This window comes from Lynx rufus, unplaced genomic scaffold (assembly GCF_022079265.1).
Source record: "Lynx rufus isolate CCGP_SWC_20201006 ecotype Redwood Valley unplaced genomic scaffold, mLynRuf1.p SCAF_14, whole genome shotgun sequence".
Taxonomy (NCBI): domain Eukaryota; kingdom Metazoa; phylum Chordata; class Mammalia; order Carnivora; family Felidae; genus Lynx; species Lynx rufus.
Window position 1 is genome coordinate 47,637,269 of NW_025814828.1, and position 11,660 is coordinate 47,648,928.

The 11,660-nt window shown below is 38.1% G+C and overlaps 1 protein-coding gene across 2 annotated transcripts; it reads right to left on the reverse strand.

The window, feature by feature from the left end:
- Positions 1-624: 624 nt before the first annotated feature.
- ITM2A (integral membrane protein 2A) lies at positions 625-7,130 on the reverse strand. 2 transcript variants are annotated; one of them, XM_047075691.1, is made up of 6 exons: positions 6,880-7,130; positions 2,380-2,511; positions 1,902-2,099; positions 1,561-1,671; positions 959-1,109; positions 625-806 (listed from the first exon to the last, which is right to left on the reverse strand). In XM_047075691.1, exons 1-6 carry the CDS (start codon positions 6,988-6,990, stop codon positions 718-720), a joined length of 792 nt encoding a protein of 263 aa, XP_046931647.1. In that variant the 5' UTR covers positions 6,991-7,130; the 3' UTR covers positions 625-717. The 2 variants fall into 2 exon arrangements, with proteins under 2 accessions (XP_046931647.1, XP_046931648.1); XM_047075692.1 differs by lacking the exon at positions 2,380-2,511.
- Positions 7,131-11,660: the final 4,530 nt, after the last annotated feature.

Here is an 11,660-nt window from a genome sequence, read left to right on the forward strand (position 1 = left end):
TACACCAAAGCCAAATAAGTAATGTTGTTTGCATTAAGTGAGAAACAGTGGCTTAATATGGGAAAATTTACTATAGGGTTGTAGAATTCATACAACCTAAATTCCTCAACACTTGTACAGTTTTGTGTATTTCACAATACAGATATCAGTGAGATAGACTCACTGTATTTGTGAAACTTACTTGTGCATGAATTTGTTTATATGAAAATCAAATCTATTACAGAGTACCTAACAGAAATAAAAATATGTAATTTCTATATTCAAGAAAATTATACCAAATGAAAAATAAAACTTCGCAATGTTAAGAGATTTGATGTGTTTTACAAAAAAATTCAAAAAAATTTAAATATTTTAAATTTAAAACATGTTCTACCATGTGATTGAGTGAAGAACTTACTTTAAAAAACCACACACAAAGGATGGAATTTATTGTCAGGATGTTAGCTGATATATTCATGCTGCTTTCAGAAGTCTAAACCCTAAAAATTGAAAAGAAAAACACAGAATTATTTAATTTAAATTTCAAACAAAAGAAATGCCAATTAAACTAAAAATCGACAAGAACTTGCAGTGGTTAGTTTTTTTCCTTCTTTTTTTTGTGTAAGAAATAGAGTATGCATGAGTAAATATCATGAGTATCCCACACACTTTAATGTTGAAGTCATATTGTAAATCTCTGACTTCTTATTACTAAGGATACTCTTTTCCTGTTGCCTCTCACTCTTGACAGATCTTGGTCTCAACAACAAATTCGTTGGGGAAGTGTCTAATCTTCCAGCATTTATCAATGGCACGTTTGTTGAAACCTGTGAGAAAATGCACATAAGAAGTGGTTTTTTAACTTTCTATGTAAATTAAAACATATCTAGATTTGCTGTCTACATTTCCACTCTACTCCATCTTTAGTTTCCTTCACTTTCCAAATAACACAGGTTGAAAGGAAGAATAAATTTCCTACCCAGCAAGAGGTCTCTTCTACGAAGGCGGAAGGACTTGCGGTTGTTGCAAAGTTGGTAAATAAAGATGCCAAGGTTGCTAACATCACGGATCTCCTCTACAGCAACCAGGTCTTCACGAACAACATATGTGTGAGACAGGTATTTGCCACTCTAAAATTTTTATAAAAAGATTGAAATAAGAACTTAAAAACACCATTTCAATCCTTACCTATAGCAGGTATACTTTTTTCTAATAGACTTTATTTTTTAGAGCAGTTTTAGGGTTACAGCACACTTTTTTAAGGTTTATTTATTTATTTTGCGAGAGACAGAAACAGTGTGAGCGAGGGAGGTGCAGAGAGCGAGGGAGAGAGAATCCCAAGCAGGTTCCACGCTGTCAGCCTACAGCCAGATGTGGGGCTTGAACGCACAAACTGTGAGATCATGCCCTGAGCTGAAACCAAGAGTTGGATGCTTAACCAACTGAGCCACCCAGGCGCCCCCTACAGCACACTTTTTATTTGAAAACTATTTCAACAATATGGAATGTTGTGGCTCAAATCATTTGTTTTTAATGAGGAAGCAAATGCTGAAATGAAAATTTGACATCCAAAATACGTACTTCCAGTTTGCCAAAGAACTCCACCAAATTCTTTGGAGGAAGAATAATAGAAGTATTGAGAGGCATCAGATAACAGTTCCCTAGGAGCAAGTCCAGGTAAGCAGTCATGCCCTGTTGGGGAAAGGGAAAAGTTAACTATGATGCAAAGAGCATTAATTCTTCAGATTGTAACTACCATTATAACAAGTACCTACATACTTTTAAAATCTGCTAATGTATATTCAATAGCAAAAGATTGAAAAAGGGTTTGCTGCAAAAAGATGTACATTTATGAACAGATTTAATACTTACTAATAAACTAAGAAAAAAATCAGGAAAACCTAAAGAAGTGAGAAATCCACCTTTTCAAAGTCGTGAATAATTGCTGCAGGATCACTATCAGAGAAACTGGGGACAGGCACATCAATGATTGCAATGTTGTCATCTTCACGGATGTCAGCTTCCTCTGTCACAGGCAGGAAGTAGGGCTCTGCTCCTTGAAGGGAATTTGCAGGGTCTTCAGAGTCAAAGAAGCACATCTCTCCATGGTAGATGGTATTCTAATAGGCAAAAAGGGAGAATTAAAAACTTTTAATACTTACTACCATGACATTTGAATCATTCCTCACACTCACATCAATTCATTGTACAGTTTGTCAAGCTGAGGATTTCTGATTACAGTTGTCACCATGAAGACAAATTAATTTTAGAAATTGAATGGTAATTTGAAAATTTGTCCTAAATCTCAATTTCTCTGGTGACCACCACAGATTTACTTAAGTTGATACTACAGGTATAGCAATTAGTAATTCAAATTATAAGGATTATAATTTTTATTACCTTGGGCATGAAGTACTTGTAAATGCAGGCTCCACCAACAATAAGTCCTGCCAAGATGAATGAAAGGCTTAAGAGAGTAAGCATGCATCTCCCAGAGGAGCCCTCTTTTTCCTGGGTGGCAAACTGGAGCTCCTGTTTATTAAAAAGCAAGACCAAAAACAAAAACCAGATTGCACTTTTAGTCACATAGCTGCTTTGTACATAATTTACTTTCTTGAAATACCACATAATTTTTAAAAGATGTTATTAAGTCATTCTAGATTAAAATCATTTCCAGATAACTTCTCATATTTAATAGATGTAAAAACATCCAATTATATTAACCTTCCTTCTGGCATTTACAAATCCAACTGCAGACATGAAGTTTTTTCAAAATACACACTTCTAGAATCAGCTGAAAATAACAATTCATTTATGGAATAAATTATCCTCTTTAAATAAATGGAAGTTGTTAATTTTTAGACTTTTATAGTGATAGAATCACTAACCTTCTTGAATATAATTATGTTGCTTTACTATTTCTTGTAAATCAACTTTTTTGCCAATTTAAAGGTGAATTAATGTATTTTGATTTATTAAATGATTTTCAAAAAGCCAGTTTTAAAATTTGTTTTATATAAAAAGTTCTATAAGACATATGTATGTCATTTCTCCCTATTCTAGAAATTAACATTTTGAAAATGAGATATATTTCTTAATGTTCCTAATTTTAGTGAGAAATTAGCCTTTTCAATATCACCCACTGTTCTGTAATTATTTACTGCATGAATGTAATAATGTTTTCCAAATTCTGGATAAAACACTAGATTTTACAGTACAAGATTTGTGAGAGCTGGGACCAAAAGCTGTGCATATAACAATAAAATTCTGTTAAATCCATAATTTGTTCAGGAATTGGAACCAGAAATATCCAAAGCAAACATGTAACTGATTAACTCTGTATTCTTCCGAAGGTAATGGACCATGGGACCCTCCAATCCCATTCTTTTATTTTTTATTTATTTGTTTATTTTTTTAATGCTTATTTATTTTTTGAGACAGAGAGAGACAGAGCACGAGCAGGGGAGGGGCAGAGAGAGAGAGAGACAAAGAATTCAAAGCAGGCTCCAGGCTCTGAGCTATCAGCACAGAGCCCAATATTGGGCGCAAACACAAGAACTGCCAGATCATGACCTGAACCGAAGTCGGAGGCTTAACCGAATGAGCCACCCAGGAATCCCCCTCCAATCCCATTCTTGTATGTCACAATATGTTCTAAGCAGCATTGTATTATTATGCAAGGATAGAATAAATGATATCAGCGAACTTTGTTTCTTGTAATTAGTGGGTAAATCATTCAGACTGGTATAAAAATATAATTATTGTAGTGTTTCAGGACATTAATTCTTTTCCATGAAAACTACTAAAGGTTATGGCACCCAATTCACCTTCAATTAATCTGGTGAAAATAGATGTATGGATTACAAGGAGAGACAATTATTTGGTAAATGGCTTGTCAAAAAATTATATTTCTTTAAAATTCAAAGAAGTTTGGTATTCACATTTTCTTAGCTAAATTCATTTAAATTGAAACGTTCTATTAATACTGTATAAACCTTGAAGGCTGTTACTTGTCCCAATAGTTTTCAAAACTTATACATTATTTCTATCAAAAAACTAACCTAAAATTAACATTACAATAGCAGAATTATAAATTATGACTGTGAATCACAGTAATCTAGAGCTAGAGACTTAGCAATTATATTTTAGATGATTAAATTGAGGTCCAGGGGTGCCTGTGTAGCTCAGTCAGTTGAGCATCTGACTTTGGCTCAGGTCGTGATCTCACAGCTCGTGAGTTCGAGCCCCACGTCAGGCTCTGTGCTGACAGCTCGGATCCTGGAGTCTGCTTCAGATTCTGTGCCTCCCTCTCTCTCTGCCCCAACCCACTTGCATTCTGTCTCTGTCTCTCAAAAAAAAAAAAAATAAATAAGCAATAAAAAATTAAAAAAATGAATCTTTAAAAAAATAAATTGAGGTCCAAAGAGATGAAGTGACTTGCCCTTAAGTCACAAAATGACTTAATTTGAAATACTCAAAGCAATGAATTTATTTTTTTTATTGTCACTGCAATATGAGAAGAGCAATTTACACTGCAATTTCATTTATTATTAAGCAAGGTCTAAGTACTAGAGTTTCAATTTAATAAAATTCCCTACCATTCTAGGAAGGATTTTTTTTTCATTTAAATTTGCTGGAACTCAGGATGGCATGGATTCTCATTTACCATAGCTAATTTCTCTCTAAACTGTATTGTAAAGTCATTGTACACAACCTCTGACATACTATTCTGTTGTGATCAGTTTCCTTTTTTTAATTTTTTAAACGTTTATTTATTATTGAGAAACAGAGAGAGACAGAGCATGAGCATGGGAGGGGCAGAGAGAGGGGAGACACAGAATCTGAAGCAGGCTCCAGGCTCTGAGATGTCAGCACAGAGCCTGACACAGGGCCAGAACTCACAAACGCAAGGTCATGACCTGAGCCAAAGTGGGATGCTTAACCGACTGAGCCACCTAGGCGCCCCAGTTGTACTCAGTTTCTAATGAGCAGATTAATACATCACAATATAATGTGCCAAGTATTATTAAATCTGTGTCCTGTAGTGGCCAGGTCAAGATCCTGTGGAAGCTTCTCCAACATCTAACAAAGAAATATAATCATAGTACTAATGTTCATTTTTGTTTATTCCTCATCACACCACAGGCCTAGAAGAAGTACTGCTTGCATATTAACTGTATCCAACTAAAAATCATGAAGTTTTTGGTAGTGAGAGAAAAATAAAGGGATTACTGTGTGGCTATATTTAACTACTGGCATCTCATTAGACCTCCCAAAAATCTGGCCATGTTTCACTTACAAAGTGAGTAGGACAGTTACATATTTGATCTTAAGTCATTTAATCAAAACTTCCACAATGCAAGGGAGTTTTATTTTTGAGTTCTGAAATGTATAATACCCAAAAGCAAGTTTGATTGCTTGGTTAAATATTAAACATTTCTGTGATAAAAACTCTGCATAAGCACATAAGCATTTCAAATTGTGTGCATAATAAGTTTTTACTACATGGATTCTCATTTCACTCAAAGTACTTTTAAAAACTCCACTCTGAACACAGAATTTAAAATTTTAAAAAGAGAAGATGACAAGTTAAGACAGATCTGGAAACTGACACTGCACAGATTTAGTAGAACAAGAAAGAAATACAATTGTCCCTTTTAACATTGAGATTTTACTGAGGAGGGGCGCCTGGGTGGCGCAGTCGGTTGAGCGTCCGACTTCAGCCAGGTCACAATCTCGCGGTCCGTGAGTTCGAGCCCCGCGTTGGGCTCTGTGCTGACTGCTCAGAGCCTGGAGCCTGTTTCCGATTCTGTGTCTCCCTCTCTCTCTGCCCCTCCCCCGTTCATGCTCTGTCTCTCTCTGTCCCAAAAATAAATAAACGTTGAGATTTTACTGAGGAAAACAAGTAGTTTCCAAACACTGAACCATGTTAGATGTTTAAAGGAAATAGAAATTGGACTAAATAAATAATGGCTAACATTTTGGGGGAGAAACTACCTCAATTTCTGGCAATGCTAGAAGTTTAAATTACAAGGTCGGACCTGCTTCAGATCTCTCTACGGGGGAGGTGGTAGAAGGGATATCACGAAAAGGAAGTACTTAAAAGAAGAAAAAAATAAACCTCAACATTTCTTTTTAGGGATGAAGAGTGCTGCCTTTAGGAAATGCCACTCCGAAAACATACAAGGATCTTGCAGTAAGAAGTCACAGTGAACATCTCAAATTCTAATTAAAACCAACCTCAATTTTGACAGCTCCTTTACCAAATGCTTAAAACTGCCTATGACTAGGGAGAAATTGAAAATATACACAGGCGTACACAGACACATACTAGTCCCAACCCATACAGCTTTGAGTCAAAGCTGTTCTTTGCCCCACAGCCCACCCCTACAAACATTCAGAAATCCTAGAAAGATTTAAATTCATAGATCTTTATCCATACCAAAAGCAAACAAAGAAAAATTAAATCTCTTCCCCTTGCTCACCGTATCTGCTCCATCCCTGCGGATGCTCTATGCACCCCTGGAGCTGAACACTGAACAACGTGCGTCTAGATGATCCTCAGCACCCCCCCACCACCAACATGTTCCCCGGGAAAGGGTGACATTGGGTCCCAAGGGTTCTCCTCAAACGCTCTCTAACATCCCTTCAAGATGTACCACATGGGCTAGAACCCACGGAAAGTAGTGCAATGCATGGGGATGTTAAGGGGTGTGGGGCACTACAGAGGGAAGGCGGCTTGACTAGAGGGAACTGGAGAACCGGTAAACCAGATCAACAGAGCGGAGAGGGCAGCTTTCATTTTGTCCTCCATCACTTCCCTCTTCCTTCCCCCCAAATCACCCCCTCTCCACCTTACGGACCCTAGCAGGCAGTCTGGGGTGGAGTCGGTAGTGCTACCTTGCGGGTCAAGATCTGAGCTCCCACCGTTCGGTTTACAAGGGCCTCCACGTCTTGCCGTGCCTCCTCTTTTTGCACCGCTGTGACTGTATTGAAGGCTATTTTCACCATCGTGTATCTTTGGGCTGTGCGGTAAGGCTTGGCTGGAATCAGCGTCTTGGGTTGCAGGTTGTAAAAAGAAGAGATCGCGCTAGCCCTAACAGGACCTACTTTCTCCGTTGCCTGTCTTAAGCAGCTGCAAACCCAGGTTTGGGGATACTTATGACACAGACCTAAACTGGGTGGGAGACTGTGGGAGGGCCCAGGGAAGGGCTGAGGGAGGAGCGGGAGGGGGTCCAAATGCTGGGTTGGGTGTGGGAGTTGCCCAAGAGGAAAGAGAAGGGGAGGTGGAGCCCTTGGACAGCTGGGGCTTGAAGTGCCTCACCTGCTCTCCAGGCATGCTCCCACCCACCCTCTGCACCCTCAGATAAGAACAAGACAGGAAGGAAGTCTGCTGTATTGTGTCTTTCTGCCTCTGTCCAGGCCACAATAGCCCCTGAGTCTGATTTTGTTTTCCCAAACCAAACTGGGTTTGGGAACTGTAACTTGGCACCAACTCAAGCTTCCTCAGCTGTGCACTGAGGAAGGTCCCAAAAGCACAGTCCATGACTATTGTGTACCTTTATAATAATACCTTCCCTTTAAAGAACACTCAGAAGTCTGTTTATGGTTACTTGGTTTATTCTCTCATCATCTTATTTTCTTTCTTGGCGTTTGTTTGCTTTGTAAATTCAGTTCCCCAACCTAGAAATAAATACATAAATAAAAATCAGAAATATAGCACTCCTGCCTCTTCAACTCCCCATTTTGCAGGTGGGACAAGATGGCACAGAGGAGTGTGGAAAGCTCATAGTGAATCTATGAAATAATCCAGACCCTTTCACTTTCTCAGATCAAGGAAACCAGAGTAAGGTGTCAGTACAGACCTTGTTTCTCTTCAGCCACTAGTTGTGAGATCTGCAAAGAGAAAAGCAAAGGTATGTATACCTATGCATTTAGGGAGGTAGAAGCATGAAAAAAAAAAAAAACAATAATCCCAAAGAGGGCTGAGTTAGAAAGCATTAGAACATTTACATGGGCAACTAGTATAACCATGCCATTTATTCACAATCAAGATCAGATAAGGTATAACAACCAGCCTACCTTAATGCTATTTCACTAGATTCCAACTAGTAAATTGATCTTAAAAAACAAACAAAAAAATAACACTTCAGAGAATTGACTAAACCTCCTGGTAGACTACTGTTAATAGCAAGACAGAGGAACTAAAGAATTTTTCACGTCATTAAGTTTTGTCCTATTAAAATACAACACCCTTGTTTTTCTTTTGACCTTGAAGCCTCCAAGCCAAATGCAAAAATAAATGTACCTTCTTTAATCTGAGACTCATTTAGGAAATAATATTTTTATCAGAAAGTTAGTGGCTTTTTTTTTTCTTTATATATAATAACCATTACACAGAGCTTCCACCCTTCCCCTACACCCAACCTAACAAATCTTGATTACTCGCTGACATTCACTAGAAAATTAGAGTAATGTCTTAGGAGAAAAAAGTTGGCCTAAAGGCATAATGAAATCTTAGTTTCCCTCTCTTCCTCCTCTTTCTAGGCATAAGAAAGAACCGTCATGTGCCTCCTTTTCCTTTCCAGGCCTTGCTTCTACTTGGCTTTTTTCCTCCTCCACACACTGCCTGCCTGGGGAATGCATAGAATAGTCTTTTTTTATTGTACACACAAGCCCCATGTAAATCACTGAGGGCCCTAACAAGACTCCAGGCCTCATTCCCAGTCCCTGTTTGCATTTTAAACAGCTTTGGCAGTTGTGATGAGGAGCTCTCCATCAGAACTATTGTCCTCTGTATTTGCTTGTGTGACTTATGTTTGATGTTTGTTCTCTTTGAACAGAAACTGGAATGTTGAATGACAGGCCTGGGCCCTCTAGTCTTTATATTCCACTCTCTCCATTATGCTAAGTCAGCAGAGCTAAATCTGCTCACAGTTTTATGGTCCTAAACCTGTAAAGAGTGTATTTGCTAAGCAACGAGGAGTTTTCAGTTTTCTGGTGTGCACTTTCTTTTAGAAAATCTGGAAGTAGATGCTTCTGCTTCTTTACCATACTCCTGCTCCTTGTTAGCTGCCTGATATTTATCAATATAATCTTTAAAGAGGTGTATTTGGGGGATAGAAGAAGGAGATGTGAATTGGAAGTCTAAATCAGTTCTGTAGCTTCCCAATTTCACAGAACTCAAACCTCAAACTGAAAGCCATGACATAACTAATGTCTATATAAAGACAAGATTATTATAAATATACTTGTGCCTTATAAATGGGTCCCTCAGAAAGGGCACTGCCAACATAGCCATGTCTGAAGGATTTGTTCTTTCAAAAACTGGGAAAAAAAAGAACGAGACCTTATAGAATCATAAAATATCAGATTTGGATGGGGCCTTAAAAGTTGGGTTCAATTCCCTCTGTAGCTGCCTAGTGAACAGGTGTCTTGCCCAAAGTTCAGTCAGCAGCAAAGGGAGTCTGGCAGTCTGTTTCCTCAGTTCTTTCTATTATACTTTGCTGCCTCTTGTGTTTAGTGTCTTCTCTGACCCAGCTGTTACTTATAATTAAGCTTATATCCCTCTTCCACAAAAACACTTTGCACAGAAAAATCAAATAAAAATAATTTTAAAAAGCTTTTGCCAATGCTATATTATTTCCTCGTTTCATATCCAGTGTTACTTTTCAGGAACTTCCTCCAGACATTTTTGTTGTTGTTGTTTTTGTTTTGTTTATTCCATTAGAATTTGGGAAGTCTATAATCTGTATGAAAGAGGTTTTTTTTTTTTGTTTTGCTATATTTTTAATAGCATTTGGTCCAACATGACACATTCTTAGCTTGGCAAACACAGACACGTACAGAAATACACACAGACAGACACAATGTACCCATTGGTGGCTGATGACAAGAAATTAACAGGTGTGAGGTACAGTCAATAGAATCTGCAGTCTGGTCTTCAGGTGGATCCAACATATCACATTGTGATAATTTACTCTGGGTTATAATGAGCACAGGTGCTGTAATCATCATTTAATGTCGGTTTAATATTAACCATTCTGAAGTGCTCACTAAAAAACATCTGGGATATTTTCCCCTCATCTCCTTCTCCTGCTCACCCTACCACATCCTTTTGCTCTTCTTACCCCCACAGAGCCTGATGTTTCTGTCTAGATTAGAACATTCTGGCTGCATAATGACTATGTGGAAGCAGCCCTGGTCATATTAGCCTTGTACTGATGGTGTGTTCCAAAGCTTCATTACTGTGACTTTAATTAATTGATCTCATAAATTTTGCATATTGAATTCAAAGGTGTTCTTTGAATCTTCACTCAATGACTGTTACTGAGTTGTAACAGCAATTTTCACAGAAGTAAATGCTTTTGGTTTATGTGTTTCTGGTTTTCATGCCTGATCCACAAAGGTTTTATAAATCACTGTGTTACCCCTTTAAATGCCCTATGTTTGTATAAAAGACCTCGTGACAAGGGGCCCTAGCACATTCAATGGAAAGACTATAAAAACTTCCAGAACACTTGACATAAAACTGATGTATTATGTAATAATGTTTCTAGTAGAAACCAGGACCTCATTCATCATAAAAGGCACTCCTAAGTCCCATGCTGCATATTAAAGAAATGGTCACTCTCTAGTCACACTACAGATTTCCACTCCTAATCAGAGGTGAACAACCTAGAAGTTTTAGAGGAAAATGCTGCTGTGAAAAAAATGAATTTTGCCAAAGAAGCCTTGGGACAAACTCAGACAGCAAACCCTTCATTCAGGACCCTTCTTGGGGCCTCAATTTTATCCCTTACAAATTGAGGAAATGGGCCTATAAATCTAGATGTCTTTACTTTTTTTGTCAGTGCAAAAGTCTCTGTAGCTGCTCTATTTGCTGGACTTTAGCTTAAGTTGATAAATATTAACTAGGGAGCTAGACGCAATCTTTTGATTAGAATGGTGACAACACTGAGTCCTTTGGTAGGGTTGTGAAAAGGAGTGTTAGGAAATTAAACAGTGTTTTCCCTCTTCCTTATCCCTATATCTAATCAGCTACCATATTCTACCAAGCCCTGTCAGACAGTATCTCTTGCATCTGTTGCTTTATATTTGAAGTACTGCCATCCTCACTTCAACCTGTTACCAGCTTACTCTTACTTTATTTTGAAAGCCTTTTGAATGTTCTCCCTGCCTGTTCCTGTCCATTTTTGACTCTTCCATACCACCAGTCTTTCAAAAATGCAGCTTATTTAGTGGTGCTCCATTGCTTCCAGGAATAAGGCAAAAGCCCTTTGTCTTAAAGTTAAAATCACCTCATACTTTGGCCCTAACTTCCCTTCAGCAGCTTTAGCTCCCTTACACCTATCCTTTCTCCCAAATAGCTTTATTGACAACTCCCTAAACACAGGTTGGTCAACACTGCTACCACAAAGTTTTGTCAGTCTTTGTACACCCTGGGAATACCCAACTTTATTCCCTTCACCTCAGCAACTTCTAGGTATCCCTCCAATTCCCAGTCAAATCTCATCTTTTTCTTAAGCCTTCTAAGCCACTAAGCCTGAAGTGAACTGTCTCTGAATTTCTTTTTTTTTTTTTTTTCAACGTTTATTTATTTTTGGGACAGAGAGAGACAGAGCATGAATGGGGGAGGGGCAGAGAGAGAGGGAGACACAGAATCGGAAACAGGCTCCAGG

What these genes read in the sequence shown, in the direction of transcription:
- ITM2A (XM_047075691.1), bottom strand. Translation starts at nt 6,990, where the DNA reads ATGGTGAAAATAGCCTTCAATACAGTCACAGCGGTGCAAAAAGAGGAG. An exon ending in AGTTCTTTGGCAAACTGGAA is followed by an intron (nt 1,110 to 1,560) that starts GTACGTATTTTG and finishes TAAAAATTTTAG; the next exon opens with AGTGGCAAATACCTGTCTCA. An exon ending in TAGAAGAGACCTCTTGCTGG is followed by an intron (nt 807 to 958) that starts GTAGGAAATTTA and finishes ATTTTCTCACAG; the next exon opens with GTTTCAACAAACGTGCCATT.